General features: G+C 43.2%; 1 protein-coding gene across 6 annotated transcripts in view; it reads right to left on the bottom strand.

Annotated features, from left to right (window-relative positions):
• Positions 1–13,174: 13,174 nt before the first annotated feature.
• TCF20 (transcription factor 20) overlaps positions 13,175–21,957 on the bottom strand; it is a 135,074-nt gene continuing 126,291 nt past the window's right edge. For 3 of the 6 annotated variants that reach the window (XM_068401961.1, XM_068401962.1, XM_068401963.1), the window contains 3 exons: positions 20,451–20,500; positions 17,328–17,455; positions 13,175–13,386 (listed from right to left, as the gene is read on the bottom strand). In XM_068401961.1, the coding sequence (XP_068258062.1) occupies positions 17,372–17,455; positions 20,451–20,500 (134 nt within the window). In that variant the 3' untranslated portion in view covers positions 13,175–13,386; positions 17,328–17,371. The remainder of the gene's footprint in view (positions 13,387–17,327; positions 17,456–20,450; positions 20,501–21,957) is intronic. The other 3 variants (XM_068401964.1, XM_068401965.1, XM_068401966.1) reach the window with 3 other exon arrangements.

Raw genomic sequence — 21,957 nt, 5'->3', positions numbered from 1 at the left:
AGAGAAATCTAAGGAGAGAATGGAAGTAACAGAAAAGACAGCACACCCTGGAGAGCAGACTGTCGCCGGCAAAGGTGCGTGTACTGGCAGGCCAGGCTTAACTGCAGAAGAAAACGTGACCACTGGGTACAAATTGATGATTGTTCTGTCGAGCAATTCACGATCTCCTGAATTCTGCCCTTTGCTCAGCAGTCCATCAAGGCAGCAGCAAATGATGAGCTGAAGAACTTACAGAAATTCTACTAGGAAACTATAAATAACTTTAACAGCAAAAATAAAATGTGCATTTGTCCCAGCGCTGTTTGCCCAAATTATTATTAATCCACTTAAAATGAGAATATTCAAACATACAATTTTGATGATCTAAAACCTCTGTTAATCATTTCTGAGAGCACAGTGTGCTTGTCAGAGTACAGAGTTTATTATTTTGCTATTTTTGTGAACAACGCAGTGTCAAGCTCTCATTAGCGATTTTTTCATGGTTTAATCTGCACTTTTTCTGTCAGTATAAACAACGGCTTGAATACAAGTCACAGTGTTTGCAAGTTTTTATCGGTGTTTTGGGAAGAGAAGATTGTTGTGTGTTACCGTGATAGGGAAACAGGTTCATTATGTTTGATTTCTGTGTGATGCTCCTAATGATAATTTATGCTTCACGAATCCAAATGTGCATTGGATATCAGAATGTATATTTTATTTTTTTATGAATAGGAAACCCACAAATAACTTTTTTTGTTTGAAACATTGGCTCAGCCATGCTCACAATTTAATTAATAACAGTGGGAGCATAGGGAGTGAAATAGAAATTGGAAATGATTAAAATGTAGGTAAGATCTTACTACGGAGTGTTTAGCTAGTCGGTTACCTTTGGTACTCCACCCCAAGCGATCCATAGGTTACTTTTGCCAATAGCAGTTGCTCCAGTCTCGTAGCAACTGGACATAACAAGCTTATTTTTCTGTGTCCATTTTTATATTTTCTACAGCTATGTAATTGCAGTTTTGTCTTAACAAAAATTGCATCAACAAAAATACCAGCACTCCTTTACCCAGGAGGTATCCGTAAGTGGTGACCTTTCCACAGGAGGGAGAAAGGAACCAGAGGTGGTGGCTGCAAGAAGAACCCGAAAGGGGAAAGTATTTTGCTCTGTGTTTTTTGAGCTGGCCTAAGGACTGAATGGATGCCTAAAGACGCAAGGCTGCCGTGCTGCGGGTCGTGAGCGGGAGAGAAATGACGCGGGAGGCGTCGGGGCCTCCAATGGACTGACCCTTTTCCCCTCCTCCCAATGGCAAGACAACAAGCTCCTCCATAGGAATGACCTCCCCACCTGCAGAGAAACAGCAGCGGCCTAAATCTGCTGGTTCCCAGGTGCCCCACGGACGGCTGCGTGGCCGTGCGCTCGCGGCTCAGAAGCGATGTGTCGCTGAGCACCAGCAACGTGCAGGCTCTTGCTGAGCGAGATGGGAAAAACAAATGTTTTGTTGGTAGTGACACTTCAAAAAATGTTGGGTTGCTTAAAAAAAATGAAAACCTGGAAATTTGGAAAGCCACACCACAGATGGAGATGAGAAACCTTAGTCCTCCTACGTACTGCATACAGGCACTATGTGTGAGTTAACACCTTTCTGTAGCTCCCTTCTGACTTGTGTTACTCAGGGATAAGACATATAAGGTTCATATCCAGAAAGAGGGAAAGGCCTAAGACAAATCCTTAATTAGTTTACACTCTTTATTGCCTATTCCAAAGCCAAAGCTTACTGATTTATCTTCACTGCGTTTTGAACTAAGGCCTGATATCTGGGAGAGCCTTTGTACTCAGGATTAAAAATTCAACAACTGTTTCTAATGTTACATGTTTTCCTGTGCAAGTCTTACAAATTTGTCAGCGAAGGGCACCTCCCGTGATGACAGCTTCATGGCAGATGGATCCCACCACCCGAGTGCACCTGTGGAAACAAGCACACCTTGCTGCTCGCGGTGCCTGGAGGGAACAAGAAGCAGCAGGGGAAAAAGCTTCCAGCCCCGGCCAAGCTGCCTTCTGCGGTCTCTGGCGTGAGGGTGAGAGCCGCTGCTGACCAGGCTGCCTTCTCCTGGCCAGTTGCTCCAGGGAAGCAGCTTCAGCCCCTCAGGCCAGCAGTGCCCACTCAGAGTCACACGGTGTGGGAGTTTTCATCTGGGAGCACAGCGGGAACGGAAAGGCTGCGGATCACATGAGAAGTCTGAACAACAAAATTTGCCACTAAAACGCATTCAGAGTGCAAACACAACATGCAAACTCCTTTGCACCTCTTTTTTGTTGCTGAGAGCTGATGAAAACAAGCACCAAGCCCTGAGCTTCGGAGCGCAGCCCAGGCTGGGGGCAGCAGACAGGCAGCAGCACTGCCACCCGCCTCTGCACCCATACCTGCCAGAAACGGGTGCTGTAAAAACTTCCTCTGAGGGAGAGACTTTCACCTGGCTCATCTCCTCCGACCCTGCCCTGCAGATCACAAAGTGTGGTTTCTCATCAGCCTGCAAAATCAAGAGGCCCGTGCAAGGACCTTGGCTGAAACCCCTCTATATTTTTCCATGAGAGACAGTGGACCAACCGCAGGACTCAGCAAGAGCAGGGTAACCACTTTATGCTGTCCTCAAACTGCTATGAACCACCTTTGGTCAGGCACCCTCTGTGCTCCAGTTTAATTTTTGCTGGAGTACGAATTCAGAAAGCCTTAAGGTGGCAGCACCAGGCAGCCCTCATGTCTGGTAGGCCGCAGCACAGCCCTGGGCTGGGCCAGGTGGTCGGCGGGGACAGAAAGACCAAGGGCTGGGAGGCAGCGGCAACTCAAGAGTGGGCAGGCAAACAGGCAGAAGGTGCGGAGAGAGGTGGGGCTATAAGAAGGAAGGGTAAACGCCTTCACACACAACACACCAGGATAAATTTTGTACCGCATAGGAACCACAGGTCCCTACACAAGGCAGAGATGGTTCATCAGCCTGAGGACTGCCTGTGCTAGCAGTGGTAGAAGGACGCCGCCGCCTGACATGCTCCGCGGTGTGCACGGCCTGGGGTTTCCGTCCCATTTCCCTCAAGCAGGCTGAGCTTGGCTGAAGTCAGTCTGCAGACCTCGAGTCTCCAGAAAGTATCAACCTGAACATCAGGTTTGCTAGAAAGCAGGGAAGAAGCTAGCGGGGAGCACGCGGGGAGTTTCAGTTAGAAGCTGCATTGGAAACCGCAGGAAGAAGTAAGGCTTTGAAGACTGAGGCTCTGATACCTCTTTTCCAAAGGCTTCACGCAGGCAGTGGTCGGTGCTCCCCTTTCCTCCTGGCTGTGGGGTGAGGGATCACAGCACAGTTCCCTGCAGGAACAGGGTCAATAATAACCACCCACTGCTGCTGCAACTCCCCGAGCTTCTCTAGACAGCCGCGCTAAAGCCCCACTGGTGTGCTGGATTTTAGATTAAAACCACTGCTAAATATTTTCAGGGATCCGCGCACCCTGACTGCCCTCACTTGTCATATCACTGCAAATTGCTGCATTTATAAGCAGGATGGAGCCAGACTCTTCCCCAAACCGCACAGCAACAGGGCAAGAGGCAACAGTCACAAGCTGCAGCAACGGGAATTGCGACTAAATATAAAGGGGAATCACTGCTCCAGGAGAACGGCTCAGTGCAGGGGTCCAGAGAAGGTGTGGTGTCTCCACCCTGACTGTGCAAGGTCCTGAGCAACCTGATCTAGTTCTGAGTCCGACCTTCACTGAGCCACGAGGTTGGACCAGAGACCCCGAGAGGTCCCTTCCAGTCTGTTCTTTAACAGGATTTCCAGATAGCTTTAAAACGTGAATGTGGATGACAGGTAAAATGTTCATGTATGTCCTTTTTGTAATAGTCATGGTTGTTGGCCGGGATTCCTGATAATAGACACCATTTGAATTCTTCTTTAACTCTTGGTCTACAGCAGGTACGCCTTTGTGGAACAATGGAAAATATTTCTTCAGTTTGGGCAAAGAAAAAGGAAAACTGAAGAAGACTGACTCTATTAAAAAAAAAAAAAAAGCGGCAGAATTTCAGGACTTCTGACCTGCCCAGATGCTGAGGACATGCCATAGGCCAAAAACCCCAACCCGAGAAGTTGCTGAAGTGTAACAGCACTGAAATAGCCACTAGTTCCCAGGGTAGTAACCTCTGGGTGAGCCTGGAGGTGCTGGGGCTTTCGGTGCTGTCTGAGGAAGGGAGACCAGCTAGAGATGCCCTTGGTGGGAGGGAGGGCTAGGAAACGTGAGCTCCTGCATCCTAAATCCTTTGGGCTATAACTTCAAAACACAACCCTTGAGTGACTCCAAGATGAATTATGAAAACCAGGATGAGTTACCTGCAAGCAACACAGATGTGCAATACACAGATTACCTGAAAATAATGTAAAAGATGGAGAAACGCAACAACAGAGTCTTACAAAGACTCCTGTGATCAGTGGAAACAAGGATGAAAACATCTCAGCCTGTTTATGCCTGTTACGAACCCTCAGGTGCTTTCTGAATCGTAGTGCCACAAGGCTTTTCAGAACGACTAGGGATACTTGTCTGCTCTGGCAATTACAACAGCCCAAGCCTGCAGTAGAAATCAAGCTCAAACAGTTGCTGTCAGTTGAGGCAGAAGTAAAAACAAAGGGGAAATAGAGGAGTTAGCAGCTTCTCTGTCCTCTAACACGAGTTACCGTGTTGCATGGCTGTTAGAGGCTTATTTCAAGGACTGGTGCTTAGGAAGTTGTGGCCTGAAGGTACAAAGCCTGCTTACTGCAAGGAAGGATTTTATTCTTTCGTGAACGCTGCCATTTGCTTGTGCAGAGACACAGTGCCTTGTGGAAGACTTTGGATCGTGACATTTAAGTTGCCGAAGTGCCCCCTGAACTCATGACAGACCTTAGCTGTGTTTTTTACCACTCCCACCCAATGTCATGCAAGCTGGTCAATGAACACACACATTTTTTCTCAGCTATTGAGCCCTCATACTCATATATTTCCAGACACATGTATAAGCTTACAGATCAAAAAGATAAGTACATGTATTCTTTAAAACCGCAAAGCGGTATATCCTTAATGCACCTAGTGAAGAAAAAGGTAGGTCAGAGGGCTGTTGCAAATGGCCAGGTGAAAAGGCTGCTCAGACAAGCCCGACTGGTCCTTTCTCTTGCATTGTAAAGGACAAGAAAGGAAAGTTCCATCAGACCCTTCACTGAACACTTGACTGCAGACTGGGAAGGGTTGTTTAGGTTTTTGATCAGCTACTCTCGAAGGCCAAGTAACTCCAATAAATGCTAAAAGTAAGGGGCGAATCTCTCTCTCTCTGCAGAAATGGTAAATACAGGTCGCACAGACATCTGGTGTCTCTCTGTCTCAAGCAGCTTTTAATTAGCTCAAAAGAAACCCTAGAAAATGAACATCAGCCTTAGTGTTCCACAGTTTCTGTGGGTTGCTATTGACTGGAGGTACAAAACCAAGATGAAGTATGTGTGCTTTGAAGAGGGACCAACCAACCCAGGTGACCTGGCCAGCATTCCCTTTTTAAGCACAACAGAGACTATCCTCTATCCGGAACAACCATTTGGATGCAAAAAGGTTGTTCTACATTAAAGGGTTGATTTCAGGGCCTGTTGCTGTGTAGTGTAGTAAATGGCACAGAATGAGTTTGGTATGGTACCTACCTAGACTGTTCTTCCAAAACTCACACACATGCAGCTTCACACAGAAAAGGTCAGCAGGAACAGCCACCTCCACCAGTGAGGACTCCAGGCCTTCAAGTGCCTTTCCAGTGGTCTCAGGTCTCCTCCTCTCCTGTCTTAGCATTCCCTAAAAGGAGCCCCAAGAACAAACCTTCCATGACTTCTTCTACTGACCTGTTATTTCTCCATGGCTCTTTCATACAATTAGGCCACTTGTAAAAGGTTTTCTCACCTCTTATTTTTGAGAAGAACTTTGGACTATAAAGCTGCAGTGCTGACCCTCAGCTCAGGGATGAATCCATCACATGTGGCTGATGGACAGTGTTTGAGGCCAACAGGCCATACTCCAAAGCAGAATTTGTCCCAGTTAATGGCAGTCTGCAGTCACTGTTGCCGATTATTAGGGATTGGGATTAGTCTTAGTGAATTCTGCTTCTAATTTGTGCATCTTCTAGACTGCAACAATTCTGCACAGTCCAAAAGATGCACCTTCTCTCTTCTTCTAAAGCAACAGACCACAAACTCGATGTTTGCTAAGTCCATCTTTCACATTTGTCATAAGGAATGCTAACATTTCTGCTGTAAGAGCATTTTTTCAAAGTCTTTTGTGTTCCCGTGGCAACACGCTGCTGTTGATTTTAATAAAAATGAGTTGTGTGGCTGAAGTAGGCCACGATGACTGCAGCCATCAGTACCCTCTTTAAGGCTGCAAATGCCCACTTCCTTCTCATGGCTCTGCAAACTCTTTCTTCTCCCAACACATTTTCCTGTCCTGTGAAAGCAAGAACATTTCATACTTGGAGCAGAACTTAACACAACCCTGGAAATCTGCTTAGAGTCTGCAAAATTGGTCCATTCTGTATGGCCTCTGCTTTTGGTTGCTGGAAATGCCTTCATCAGTGGTGTTTCACAGGCTTTGCTTATTTTCTTGCAGAGTGCAGCTCTTTGGTTTCATTTCCAAATGGTCACTTATAGTTTCACCATCTGTCACCTGTACAGGTAGCAATTCCTCCTCAGAAGTTTTGGCCAGAGCAGGACACCAGCCGAACAGACAGAATGCAGCATCCATTTTATACAGTAACCTCCTCATCTTGATTTCCAAAGCAGCAAAGATGCTACAAAAAACACAAGTGTTACATTAAATCGCAGTCTTTGTTTTACTTATACACATGGTCCCTTCTTGCCTCTTTGAGATCCACTTCCACCTGCCAATTCTTAATTTCGTCATACAACACTGAAAAATACTTCGTCTGCTTTTCTGTATTTCTTCCAATTACAAATAGGAACCATGAGATTTGTCTAACTCGTAAGGTACTTTGACACCAGCTGATTAAAACATGCATGAGAAGAAGCAGATACTGTTATGATCCATAATCCAGGTTGAATATAGTTCATGGTAATTCCAACAATCCCCAAAATAATGTCCTCAAAATAATCTACAATTTATAAGAATTTAATGATTCCACCTCTCTTCTGAGGGGGAAACACAGAACAGGTGCAGGAACTCACGTGGAAGTCCAATTAAGTTTTCCCAGTACAAATGCCATAAAATGCACGTACTTTTCCCTTTTAATAAAACCTTTACATGTGGTGACACTTCTTTAATAAATTGGCTTCAGCTCACAGAACTCTCGCTATACAATGCAGACTTATCTTTACAACACTATACTTATCTTTAGTGCAAATGCAGAGCGCCTCCCAGCTCCTTCCCTGAATACCTCTGCCATTTTTTGCTGCTCCCCACTAAAAGATACGGCACTGACAATAAATAATTTCAAAAGAACTCAGAAAACCATTGTCACGATATGCCTCAAAGCCAGGGAGCACTGACCTCCAAACCCACTGTGACCTCCAACTTTGGTTGTTAGCAGGTCCAGCTACAACCCAAAAGCCACTAATGTAATGCAGTTAGTATTTGCAGATGACCTGGGTATGTTCACGTTCAGTAGCACGTGCACGCGGGTTTTCTCATGCAGAAGAGCACACAGTCAGTGTGAATCCTGATCCCCAGCTAGAGTGAAAGATTTCCTTCACAGGAGGTTTGACATGAGCTAAAAGAGTATTTTTCTTTTTCAAATTATTTGGATGGGAGATAACTCTCTCTAGGGCTGCTAAGAAATATCAGCATTTCTAAAGCTAGCCAGGTAAGGTCAAAAACCTGAAACCACAGCATTAAAACCGAGTTAAGCAATAAGTTACAAAAAACCTCTAGAGGACGAGGAGGAAAGGGAAGCAACCTTGGCTCTCAATAGAGCCCCATGAAAGAAGCCAGGAAACAAGCAATGCTTTCTCTCTACTTCAGGCTCCCTTCTGTAGAGGTACTAACTTTACACAGTGGTGATGCTACATGCCAAAGAGAGTTCGGCTAATGCACATCACTGAAAAATCACCTCCATACAGATACCCGGCACTATCAGCTCCCAAACGGACCTGTGCTATTCGGCCAGAAATTATTATGTAAAGCCGTAAAGAATGAGGGTTTCCTTACAGTCTAAAGGATATGGATCCCACTTCAGAAATTAAATCCTACAAAAAGACTCTGTAAGCAGCACCCTGGTCACTCTTCAGCTAGATGACAGAGCGAACCTTTTGGATCTGACCAAAAGTACAGGCAGATCAAAAAATTAAACACTTACGTATAGAGATAACTGTAAAGAAGTTTTCCTCATATTTATGTGGAACCTCCTGTGTTCCAGCTACAGAATCACAGAATGTTAGGGATTGGAAGGGACCTCAAAAGATCATCTAGTCCAATCCCCCTGCCGGAGCAGGATTACCTAGATCATGTCACACAGGAACGCGTCCAGGTGGGTTTTTTTGAATGTCTCCAGAGAAGGGAGACTCCACAACCTCTCTGGGCAGCCTGTTCCAGTGTTTAGTTACCCTCACTGTAAACGACAGCAACTATTTCACTGACCTTTACACTGTAAGGAAACCCTCATTCTTTCCTTTACAGCTTTACATAATAATTTCTGGCTGAAAGCACAGGTCTGTTTGGGAGCTGATAGTGCCGGGTATCTGTATGGAGGTGATTTTTCAGCGATGTGCATTAGCCGAACTCTCTTTGGCATGCAGCAATGCCATAAAGCACTGGAGAGTTACTGATGTCCCACAATTTTCTAATAATTACTTCTGTCCTCTGTGTTTATTGACTAAATTCTCTGACTTGCAATATACTGCAGTAGCTCTATCTTAAAAAAAAAAAAAAAAAAACCCAAAAATCCCAACAAACCAAACATATTTGTTAGCAATATTCCACAGCCAAACAAGCATCTCATCCTGTTTCACAATAGAGATTTAAAACCCAAAACTAAAATTGTGACTAGACTTTCAACTTCTCATAGGAAAGTCAGTAGAGCCACAAAACATTTGCCACATCTTCGTATTTTCTAGTTCTGTAACTGAACCTGGATTACTTGTACTCTTTTTGTTCCTTTTCAAACAACTTATAATCACTAAAAAAAAAAAAATCCAGAGCAATGATGACTTATTCATCCTCACCCATCCAGATACCCTGTTCCACTTCCAAAGGTCTGACATTTAATTTCAATTTTCTACATTTTTAGATAGAGGACTGCTTTTTCCATTCATTCTGATAAGCCAGGGCCTAGGCCAGACAAACCGATTCTGTGACCCTCTACCAAGTATTTCTTCCACGTCCAGGACAACCACAGCACTCAAGCTGGCACAGGTAATTCCCGATGTAATAACACTGTTATTAGGCATGATAATTCAGAAAGTTTTATCCAACCCAGCCCCAAAATGTTCTCCCTGTAACTGTACCAGTTTAATTACATGTATTCTCTTTCCTCACATACGTTATTACGTGCATTACAGTTCATACTGCACATGAAACAGTCAAAATACCAGAGCTGTCATTTAATTGTCCACATCTTGACAAACTACTTTTTTTTTTTTTTAAATGCATGTCCCACTGAAAATGTTTTTTCTTTAGCTTGGCATTAGCTGGACCCCATGAACTAGATGTACAAGATTCTTTGGCAGATGCTCTGCCCTGAACCCCTTAACGTTTTATTTCAATACCATTACACATAATCAGTTTGTCTTGTTCTAAGACCAATTCGAAAGGTTCAAGAACATGGCAAACCCAGGTAAAATTCCCACCTATGCCTATGTGATACATAGGTTAGCGAGGATAGCCACCACCTTCCGCAGTGGCAGCTGAAACTTCTTTCTCCTGTGCTGCACAATCTTTCTGTAAACTCCACAGTAGCCTGCGCCTTGGATTTCCAAGTGTAGATTTCACATGCAATAAAAATCCATGATGAATGTATCAATCAGGAGCTCCTGCTATCGAGATACGCCTGCTGTACATATCCCAGGGCCTCCATCAGTTCCTGCAGGAGGAGTTCCCTTATCCTCATCTCCAGCTGAACACTGATCAGCTCATATCGATAGACATCCTTTGCACGTTGAATCCATTGCATATCCTTTATGGAAAAACATCATCTTTTTCTTTCGCCTTGTTCAGCAGTGTCGACTCACTCAGGTTAGTTGTTGGAGCCTCCTTTTTAAATGGCAACCACACACTTTGGAAACACTATTGAACCATCATGTACATTTCCCAGGAAGCAGGTGTAAGCCTCTTTCCTTTCGGAGATCCTGATAGGAGTCAGTGTGGAGAAACACTTTGAAAATTAGCCGCCTTATCCAAACTCTCATTAGTTCATTCCTCATCCAAACAGGTAATTCCCAAGTGGCTGGCAGACCACTCATTTTCTTCTTGACACAATCTCCGTATTTCAATGTCCTGCTGCAGGTCATTTCTGCTCCACAAGTTCTAAATTAGCCAAGTTTTCAAAAATCTTTTCTTTCTGTCAAGTTTGGGGTATCTGTGATATCAAGCTGATAATTGCTTTTGCAGGATGGAGCTGGTAAACATTTTGTACAACCACTTTCAGAATCCACTCAGGCATTTTATATCTTCTGAGCCAAAATAAATTTTTATTTCCAACTGGATTTATGACTGCTCCTGGATCATTCCCAGGTTCTCCCAAGAAGCCATTACACATTGTTTTAGATTCCTCCTGGCTTGGTTTTAGAGAATCGTGGTAGCTCTGGTTTCTGTGAAGACTTGACCAACAAAGATGACCAACTCACAAGACCTCTCTCTACTAGAGAGCACACCCCTTACCTCTGACAACACCACTGATGAGGGGCTAAGCGGCAGCTGATTTGAAGGGTTTTAGGCACTCCCCACTGAGAAATATTTCTCATGGAGTAAAGTGTGGTACCTTTTATTTATTTGCTCTACATGACTCCCACTACTTTCCAACCACGGTGCAGGAGGAGCTATTGAATCTCCACAACAATAACCATGAGCACTCACAAGGAAAACCTCTGAGACACCCTCCCAGCTACCCAAAAACCTTCTCCCTCCCCTGTGTGACACCACCCTGAAGAGCCAAAAGTATCAAATTCAGCAGTTTCACCACACGGTCCCCTGCTGTCATAGTACTACAAAGCTGATTCTTCACCAACATAAATCAATGCAGTAACAGTAACTTTTTTTTTTTCCAGAACAGGTAGAATAGAACAGACACTAGGAAAAAAAAAAAAAACAATTTTTATTCAGTTGAAAAGAAGTCATTTACTCAATCACATTAACTATGCTAAAAATTATTTTTTTCTGACTACACCAGCAGTTAAATATTTTCAGCACCAATTCAGGACACATTAGTGACATTTATCACAACAGGTCTATTTCTTAATGTAGAAGGACATACTAACTTCAGTAGCTGCTACTGGGAAAGGAGTAAGCAGAAGACTGCCCTTTCTTTCCAAATACTTATCAGTGAGAGTAGCAACTTCTAGAAATAAATAACTGCCAAATTATCTCCCAAATCTTTAAATCGATCTTTTAAAAATAGAGTTAAAATAGATATCTTAATATGAGCTATCATAGATTTTATTTTTTATGTGCTGAATACTCCAAAATGCGAGTAGTTGAGCAAGCATCCAGTACATAACTTTTTAAAATAGTTCTTCCCTCCCCACAATATCAACCCCATTTTTTTATCCAGGTCATGCTGGTTAGATCCCTCTCTCTAGTGACTTCCCAGTAAACACCACGCTGTTCAATATCACAAGGATATGCTACCATCCTAGGAGTGAAAGAAGTCAGTGACCTGGTGAAATACCACCAACTCACACGAACAGAAAATTCATCCAGTCATTGGCTTGTTAACTCTGAACATCAAACAAATTCTAAGCTTTAATTTTTAAAAGCTTTTGTGGTCTCCCTCTTGCTGGGCCAGTTCAGAAGGTCATCACTGAAGGCAGAACTGATGAAGGCAAAGAAACCAAAAAGCAGCAGATAGTACTGTCTCTCTGTCCTTTTAAACAAATCAAGTTCGCACAAAACAAAAGGAGACAAGGTTAAAATGAAGTTTATTAGTTTTTTTGGTTTTTTTAAGCTTTTTTTATATAAAACTGTTTGTGAAACAGCTATTTTATTCCAATGGCAGAGTGACCCCTGAAAGATGCACTAACCCCTTTTCTTAAGGCCTTAACAAGAAAAAATTATTATTTTGTTGTTGTTCCTTAAATCCAAATGTTTTAAAATTACATAATTTACAAAAAAAACCACCCCAAATAACCATATAGTGTAGGCTCTTACACTGACATTCCCTCTTCCTTCCTTAGGAAAAGCAAAACATAAAATAAAAAGGGCTAAGTGGATTTTCCTGATCAGTTTGAAGATACATTGACTCCACCAACATTCAGACTTCCTTTCCAGCTCCCCAATCTGCCAGGTAAACCGTATCTTCCTCTCACCTGCCTTCAAAACTGAAGGCAGCTTTCTTGAAACGATTTGGGGGTGCATGTTGTTGCCACAAAGGGCAGATACTCCTTTCCCCTGTGTGGTACAGACGTTCCCACAACAGCAAGGTATTTGGGATCTAGCAAGCAGCAGCTACCTCTTACTTCATTGAGTCTCATGACCTAAGAGTCTTCAGATGTTTTTCAAGCTTCCACTATTAATATATAGTGTTTCTCAAAAACAATAACCTCCCTACCCCGCATACACAAGTACTAACACCCCATCACCTGCAACCATCCAAGCCTTCCTCTCACACCCTACAAGCAATTTATCATGGTTTTATTTGCCTTTTAAAATTGAACTTCCTTGGATGTTGTGAGAAACAAAGCAAGAGGAAGGGAGACAAGTCCTGTTTGGAGTACTCCCACTTCTGCTACTCTTTCCCACAAAATGTTAGGCTCCACAAGCCTTGCTTTGATTTTGGATTTAATATTTACTTTAGCTAGAGTTTTATTTTTTAATTTATATGGGGTTTTGTTAATTTTAATCATAAGCATCAAAAGGGATATAGCGCACCTTTCATTTAAAACAAAGTCTTTCAAGACTAAAAAATAGATCTTTATATATATATATATATTTATCCCTCCCTCTTTAATTCCCCCCACCTGTTTCCTTTTTCCCCCTCCCCTTCCCCACTGTCACTATGGAGATTGTGTCCATGGAAACAGCTGGTTCAGACTCCTTGGTCAGATTCTGTGATGTCATCAATCTTGAGTGTGATGTAAGAATTTATGAAGGAAGTGCTGGCATTGGCAGGCACGTCGAGAGGGGGCATGGCTGCACAGTGGGAGAGATTCCATTCAGTCACGAATGTCCACTGCTTTTTATCTCAACAGCCTAACCTGAAAAACAAAGTGAAACAGGAATATTGGAATGGTTCCTTCCCTCCGTCTGCCAACACGCCCCCCAGGCTTTGGAAAAACCCACTCAGCAGCCTAACACAGCAGTAACACCAAGAGCTCTTTAGCTTTGAGGACTAAAAACATGTGGAAGCACAATGGTGAGTAGTTCATAAAAGCAAATCCACATGATAAAAAGTATTAGTTTAACAACCGGCAGAAAATGAAACAAGCCCAGGTCCGGAGGAGGTCCAGGATGACAGGACTATCTGTGCCATGGCAACAGCATGGCACTCTTACAGAACAGCTACCTCCAGCAGCCAAAAAGGAGCTCGTTTGCCTCATGTTTGCTCCTTATCTTGACTATGAAAACTGGAAACAGAGGGCGCCAGCACATTCAAATGTGACGACAGCTGCTGGAATACCACGCTGCCCCTCAGGGACTGGACCCAAAGTATTTCCATACAGGCCACCATGCTACCATCTGACAGCAGTTTTCAGTGAATACGTAGCACATAGTGAAACCGGTATCAAAATTACAGGAGTCCCGCTGCAGGAACCAAATCTGGGAAATGGCTGGATTTCACAAGTTAAAGGTAAAGCTGCAGTTAAAATAATTGGAGGTCAGGTAATATTTCTTTCTGTTGCTTTTTTATTCTAATTGCTGGGTTATGGTGGCAGGGACAGTTCATGGAAGGACTAAGCTTGTGATGTCTTTCCAGACAAATGTGGAAATGTCCAAGTGCTTTGCACGCTCATTCTCCCTGTCCAGAAATTCTCTGAGGCGAGAAAATTAACTTCAGGAGTTTGCGAAGTTGGTGGAGGCTCAGTTCAAAAGAGAAACTGCACAGTTAAAATTTCATTTCTCTAAGCCACGGTTCTCGCTCTTAATCTGCACAGCTGAGAAAGAAAAGCTTGAAATAATATATTCCTTTATTTCCTTCTCCCATAACACAAGCGAGCCCTGAGGAAATTTGTTTATTTAGTAAGGTTAACCTTTTGATATAACTGACATAAATCCCTCCCCACCAGCTAGTGAGCTTGGGAAAAGGAAAAAAGCTCACAACATAGCGACGCATATGGAAAGCAGTTAACGGCATTAGAGGTGTGCCTGGGAACGATGTAACGCCCATGTTCATTCATAGCTGGCAATTAAACTCCAGAAACCCTAAGTAAGTGTGATACAGAAGTCAATCCTGTTCTGATTATCAGCACATCAATTAGATTACACCCCAGCAAGCCTACCTCTTGGCTGCAAATATCTCCTCATACAGGGGTGCCAGGCTAAGGGTGAAGAAAGAGTCAGGCACGTACGTATGAAAAACAGACGGGTAAGCCATGGAGCTACAGCTAAAGAGGAAAGGAGGGAGGTTCCTAGAGAGTTCAGGCAGCTGACCTTTGTGGTATTCATTACTGTGCAACTGTGAGCCCTTGCTGAAGGAGTGTCAAGGCTGTGTTGCTGTCTCTGGCTCCTGTACAACTGCAGCTTGCCCATGCCTGGAATCGGTCCAGAGCATTAGACACTGCCTCAGGGAGGAAACGGGCTCACCGCACAGAGAGAGTCCTTCCCCGTTCCTGGACAAGATCCAGAGCACCAGACTCACTCTCACAGTCACTCTCCAGATCTGGATTTGATCCAAATGTTCTAGAGGCAACTGGCTCAGGGAGAGAGAAGCAACAAAGACAGAATACACTGACTTGCCTGGATGTCATCCAACACACAGGATTTTTCTTAACTTGCTGGGCCTAGGAGTGAACCAGGACTAAACCAGCCCAATAATCTAACAGCTGAGTGCCCATTCTACCTTACACTAATGCCAGCAGAAGGGCAGCTCCTGCACTACCAGCACTGCAGCAACATTTTATTTTTTTTTTTAAATAATTGTATCTTTTAGATTTGCATAGTTTTTATTTTAGGATTCAAAGTCAGGTTGGAGAACTTAATCTTTAAGACATTCTCAACAACAGAAGGTGGAGGCTAAATAAGACCTTCAGATAAGAACTACTTGAGGCAGAAGCGAATTTGGAAAGAAATGATGCCTTAGAAAGATGTTTAGAGCACACAGTGAACATGGTGCAGAGATTGCATAGCCTCTAAGGTCTCAAGCTAACACATTCCTGTGATATATAAAAGAATTAGCACTGGGCAATAACGCAAGAAACAGCTGCGTAAAGGTCTCTGGGACATAGTAATGTTCACCAGCACCTTAAAGAAATGGCCCAAAAAATCATCACTGAGAAGACTTCTCCAGTGTTAAACAGTTGTAACAGATGCCCTGTCTGTGAGACTATCACCCTGTATTAACATTATGAATTAATATTGCCTTTTACACTTTAAGGAAAAAGAAAAGCTTAAAAGAATCCCCATGACCTTTACCATGGAAGGAAAAAGTTACTCAAATAATGAACACTAAATATTGTTTGCATGGTAACTGTTTTAATAACACTCCAAAGCCAAGAAAGAATGCAGTCACAAATGAAAAATCACAGAACACAGCAGAGCTAAACCAAGTCAGCAGTCAGTCTACAAACTGTTTATATGAAACACTACCTGTCTTCTGCTACTGCACTAAAAACCAGAATTCTCTGATTAATCTCTCATCCTTCACAGAAAACACCATTAAAAGCACTTCACAATTACTTAACTTGACTAACAGGTAAGATTTTAAGGTAAGAGAGGTGCCTGGGAAGCAAGGGAACAGCAGTGAGTGAAGGGGATTGTTATAATCAGCTCAGAGAACTGACAGGAAAGAGCAACTTCACCTACATGATTGCAAGAAAAAGAGAAGCAACTATCTCGAGTAAGAAACACAACTGAGCAGTGAAATGAAGGCAAGAGACCTTCTTGGGCTGCAGTTTACAGGAAAGGGTGCCAGTAAGTATTAATTTGAAACCAAACACTTATTTTGTCTAGACCTCCCTGTTGCCACTGAATGGCAACGCACTTGGTGGAAATGAAGTAAGACATCCCAATCTCATCCCACTCCCTGGCTGCTAACTCCCACCTCTGTGCTACTCTCTCCTTGTGCCAGGATATTTGTCCAGCCACACAGTGAGCCAGATTAGGAAAATTACCCAACTCAGATGCTAACACGACAAAGTGTATTTTCAGACAAATTGAATTCCCCACCAAGTTCACACACGACTGTATGAATGCTGGACTAGATAAAGGAGGAGGCAGGAAGGAAGAGCAGCAAGGGAGCTGGGGCACAAAAGCATAACTGCTGCTTTCCACAGCACTGCTGCCTTTCGTTGACTTACAGCAACTACAGCCCACCCTGGATCCAGAGTGAGGGGAGGTAAGGGACCAGAGTAAACATTACAAACTTATGAAATTGTGGCCACTTGTAGATATAGTTCCACCTTCTATCACCCATGTCTGTTTGCAAAATAGAGGAAAATGCTGGTCTGAAAGGAATGTAATGGGCTCCTGGTAAGATTAATTTACTTATCCCTGTATTTACATTTCCAGAAAAAAGGGGATCAAGACGACAATAATCTTGAACTCATCGGTATTATTGATTCTTCCTTACATATAAAATTTAAGATACTTTGATGAATTTAGTTATTTATATGGAAGCTTACTATTAACTACTCTGAGACTTACAGAAAAAAACCTTTTAGATCCTTATGGACATAATCATGGCAATATGAAAGGAGATTTCTGCCACTGGTTTAGCTGGGAGAGCAATCAGGCAGTTGTAACAGCTAACAAGCTTTGCCTCTCACCACTAAACAGAAGGAACTGCTGCGGAAATACAAAAAAAAAAGTGAAGTCACTAGCCTGAACAGAATGGTAGCAGGGAAAAAAAAAACAAACGGTTATTACAAATTTTCTGAATATACACCAGAGCATCTTGATTTCTCATAGAAATGGGGAAGGCACTGGAGGAAAGGAGCCACAGAAGAAGGCAGATGGAAACTGGGAACTCTCCCCAACTCACCTGTGCTTGCTTTTATTTCCATTCCCAGGAGTACAATTCCCCCCTCACCCCCGCTCCGACTGCTCTGTGCTGAGGCTGCCTTTCACCATCTTGTTCTGCAAGGAGGGAAGAGAGCAAGGAAGGAGGGGCTGACAAACCAGCAAGCCAAGAGGAGGAAAAAGAAAATGAGGGAGAAAAGGAAGACAGGGGTAGGGAAAGTGAACATACAGAAGGTGAGACAGAGAGAGAAAGAAAAGTCAGTATTGGAACCAGACAGATTTTTCAGACAGTTTTCCCTCTGACAAAAGCAGGCAATTCCGCAAAAGTAAAGAGTTTGGGATATGAAAGTGTGGTTAATTTTAAGAAACAGAATTTAACACACAAAGGTAGAACAAGCTGAGAAACTTCACTTAAAATTGCTCCACAGATGGCTTAAGACAATCTAAGACTGCAGTGCCACCAAAAGGTGAGGTATCCCATCCCCTTTATATCCTCCTCAGTGCCTTGGCATCCTCATCAGTTCTGTTGCAACAGCACTTGCTTCGACACAGACACACAGCTAGTTGGATTTACGAGAGGAAGCTAACCCTTCAAAAGGCGATTAGTTTTCAGACAGCGTTTTCCCTGTGATAAAAGCCGCTATTTTGCAAAAGTAGCACATTCAGGACATGGATGGTTGAAGCATTAATGCTGACAGAAGGAAATGGGAAAGCTCACTGGGGAGCACAGGGATAGGCAGGACCAGTCCCTCTGAACTTAGCTTGCTTATGCCTGAAGCGTCAAGCGCAGTTAATGAGGCAAGAAGCACCTCTGCTCTCCAGGAGCCACTTATTATGATGAGGTGTATTTACCGATGTGAGGCACGAACCGAAAAAGGATAAGGCACTAACTACACCGGGGGACTTACTCAGTGTTAGTAGATTTATGAAGTTAGTTCTTCCACCATTTAACTACAGAAGAATGAGCTATTAGACAGCTACTAATTAGCTACTAATGTTAAACTGGTGTTACCTAAAAGCGTAGTTTTAAATGGTCTAAATCTAAAGTCTTTCTTCCTCTCAATTGCTCATGTTCATATCATGCAAAAAACTGATACAATTTGTTCTCCAGTCATTCGAGAGCCATGGTTTTCAACCTTCCTGTTCCTGCCTTGCAGCAGGCTGGAACTCCAGCCACTACAAGGGAAGGAGCAAGGTGATCCCATATTCTGCCCTGCAGAAGGATTTGGAACAAGACAGTAATGATCAGTGAACCACAGGGCAAGGGCAGAGTCACAGTCAAGCAAAGAAACCTCAGCTTGACTTCAAACAAATGATTCATGTCTTTACTACGCAAAAGCCAATAAACTTCAGTGTCAAAGAAAGGCTGCTAAGGCTGCTGGTGTTGAATTTCCATTTTTGACGCAACACAGAAAATGATCTGCAGTGGGATAGTTTTGAATAAAATTCAAAATTGTATTGCCTCATGAAGTACCTTTATCAATTTAACTGGCAGTTTTCCCCCTCCCGCCCCCCAAGATTACTTTAGAAACCAATGTGCCTGCTCAGTATCTTCTCTGGGAGGCTGGATTCTGTAAAATGTTTGTTTCCTTTCACGGTTTGAGCACCATTACTGCAAGTACTTATATACAGCAGCAGTGACCCAAGCCAGCTATGAAAATCTTTAACACTATGTTTCCCTATAATACTTCAAGCAACGGGCAGCAAAAATAAGACAGCCTTCAAAGACGTAACCTTTGTGTTTTCTTTAGTCAAGTATCCAAAGTTGGGCAGAGAGTGGCACTTAGGTAGTTGCATTCCACAGTAAGGGAAGCTCATCCTTCCCATTTTTGTTTGGCAAGACTTGCAGGTTTGTGTAGCATTAATGCATCAATTTAAGCTTGCTGTACATTTTCAACATTATTCCACAATCGTGCAGAATAATTTATTTTCTTTTATATGATGAAAAGTAGGCCAGTGCTGGATAACAGCCTGAACGGTCCCAGAATCTTCAGGCGCATTTGAAATACATGTGTATAAATACACCACATTGTGGTAGAACATCCAGAAAGGAACATGAGACTAATTCTTGTATGTTGACAAAAAACAGATTAAAGATAATCTATGAAGACAAAAGACCACCAGATGTCAGTCTAATTCTAGGCAGAGAAGAGATCTGCAGACAAGGAATAAATGGAGACTTATCCCTGCTAGGAAGCAACACAATTCTTCCCTATTATCATTTACTTTCCAGCAGATACCATCCACACTCTTGCACAATTCCTGTTGTATCCAACTGGCCACAAGAATAGCCATTTTTCTGGATACTTATGAGCATTTAAAACTGGTGGACTGATATCCATAGCCTCCCAGAGATGTATCCTCCCTTATGGGCTGGCAGGGGTATTCCCAGCATTGTATCATACTGCTTATATGTATAAGAAAGCATGCACTGGCTGCCTTGTCTCCTCTTTCCATACGCACAGAGCAACAGCAGTCCAGCTCTTAGCACCACTGTGTTTGCAGGTTCCAGGGACATTCAGTTAAGGATGCCCAAACCCTGGGCAGAGCAGCATGCTGAATTCATCACCAAAAATGATAAAGGGCCTTCTGAAGAGTCAAATATCTACAGAACAACTAAACAGATAAATTGTAGGCTACGTGGTAGGACTCACTCTAGTTACTACCACTAAACGAGAACAAGGTGTTTCAGGTTCATCACTACATTGGTTCATGACGTAGTCTAAGTGTTTCCAAAAACTGGCAGAAACTTTTCCACGAGCCATTTTTCTTCCTCCTTACATCCTCAATAAATCCAAGGAGAAAACCCACCAGTTTCAATGTAGCACTCAAACAGAAACAGTGAGCACTGTACTGATTCTATCACAGAAGACAAGAAATGAAGCTGGGCTTTCTAAAGAGTCATCGAGGATCTAAAGAACAACTGACCAGATGGAGCAAAAACTTAATTTATCTTCTTAAACTCTCTGTATGCTTCTCAAGTCGATGCTTGCCCCCAGAATATACCACAAGCACACATCACAGAAGAATTCATCTAAAAGCATCTCTGACTACAGATGTTATCCAGGTATAAAATTACTAACCTAAATTTAGATACCACAAGAGGGCAGCAAAAAACAGGTCTAATGTAGGAGATGATTCTTACCTTGTGCTTGGGGCACCTCACTGAGAAATTCTCTTCGTTTAGTAAACAATCTAGAGGAGCAGAAGACAACAATTTATTACTATTTTAATAAAAACCAACTTGAATAATACATCAAGTGTTAATTTTGCCTCACAGGTATGTATTTTTCATTCAAAGATCTCTTACAGGAGTACTATCTTATTAGCAGATTCATCCTTTCCACCCTCAAACTTTTAGCAAATAAAATTACTAAACACTCCAAGTGACAATGTTGCCTGGATTACCAAGCCAAGTCCAAGCATCTCCAGTCTCCCCAGTCCTCTGTATAGAGTAAGAATCACATCAGCAAGTCTACAAATCCTGTATCCCAACCCCCTTCAGCTATTCCAGCCTTCCTTGCTACAGCACAAGGAAGACACGCATTCATCCCGTCTGAACAGACAATCAATCCCTGCTTTATACTGCATAGGAAAATTGTTGCCTTTCATCCTCACCCCAAGTCCCTGCCAACATCAGGGGGAGAGGGGGTGTGTGTCTCTAGGTATGGGTGTATATGACAGTTTATTTGCAATCCCAACTCCTAGTGATCAGTTTACACTTTGACACTACATTTGATAGTCAGGTTACTCATGCTGCTCTTGGATCTGCTTCCATGACTCGTGTATGTGAAGCTTCTATGATCTAAGAAATAGTTTAATTAATGATTTAAATCTGTTATGGAAAGTGGGGGACCCATGTAGGACTGCTTGTTTAGAAAGACATTTAGCAATACTGTAATTTGAAGAGCCTTTCTTTAGTGGCACTGCCAGCCTAAGTGTTGCTCCCCCACCCCAATGTCTCTAAGGGATGCTGAGTCAGCAGCCGCCAGAACTTCAGGCCGATGCCCACACCAGGAGCATCGCCGTCCAGCTCTCTGCCTTCCATTTGTGCCTTCCAGATACCCCGTATTTCTCCCTCACAGCCATGTCAAAAAGCAGAAGCACTCTCCCAAGAGAATTCAGCTGCCTCCCCCGGGCACCCTGAACTGCAGGGCCACCTCTCAACCTGCCCAAATTTCTGACATCGTTCTTTCCAGTTGCCTCATGGACTAAAGCCAGGCTGACCCAGCACCATCACTGTTGCCGCTCGTCTGCGGCAAGCTCCGTTCGGTTGCTGGCTGGCCTGAGGCTATCCGCACCCCAGGGCCATTGAGCACAGACACCAATGTGAGGATGCAACAAATGGCGTTTATTTAAACTGCGCAACAGCCTTATATAGTTGTCTTGTCCCATACGAACTCGCACGATACTTGCACATCCTGCTCCTTTCGCCACGCCTACCTTCCGTTACAGCCCGAGATTTTCCGGTCGCCGTACCCTAATATACCTACACATCACCACCTTAGTAGGTCCAAGCACCATCACCACCCTCACTGCAACTGACACCGTGAGAATTCAGCAAGGTGCTTGTGACCTCCTGTCTGCTCCAACCTACCCAAATAGCTAGCAAGTGAAGAAGCACAATGGTAAATAAAATGTGTTAATTTAAA

This window comes from Nyctibius grandis, chromosome 5 (genome assembly GCF_013368605.1).
Source record: "Nyctibius grandis isolate bNycGra1 chromosome 5, bNycGra1.pri, whole genome shotgun sequence".
Lineage (NCBI taxonomy): Eukaryota > Metazoa > Chordata > Aves > Nyctibiiformes > Nyctibiidae > Nyctibius > Nyctibius grandis.
Note: the sequence above shows the minus strand (reverse complement) of the source record. Positions and strands in the feature narration are given on the sequence as shown.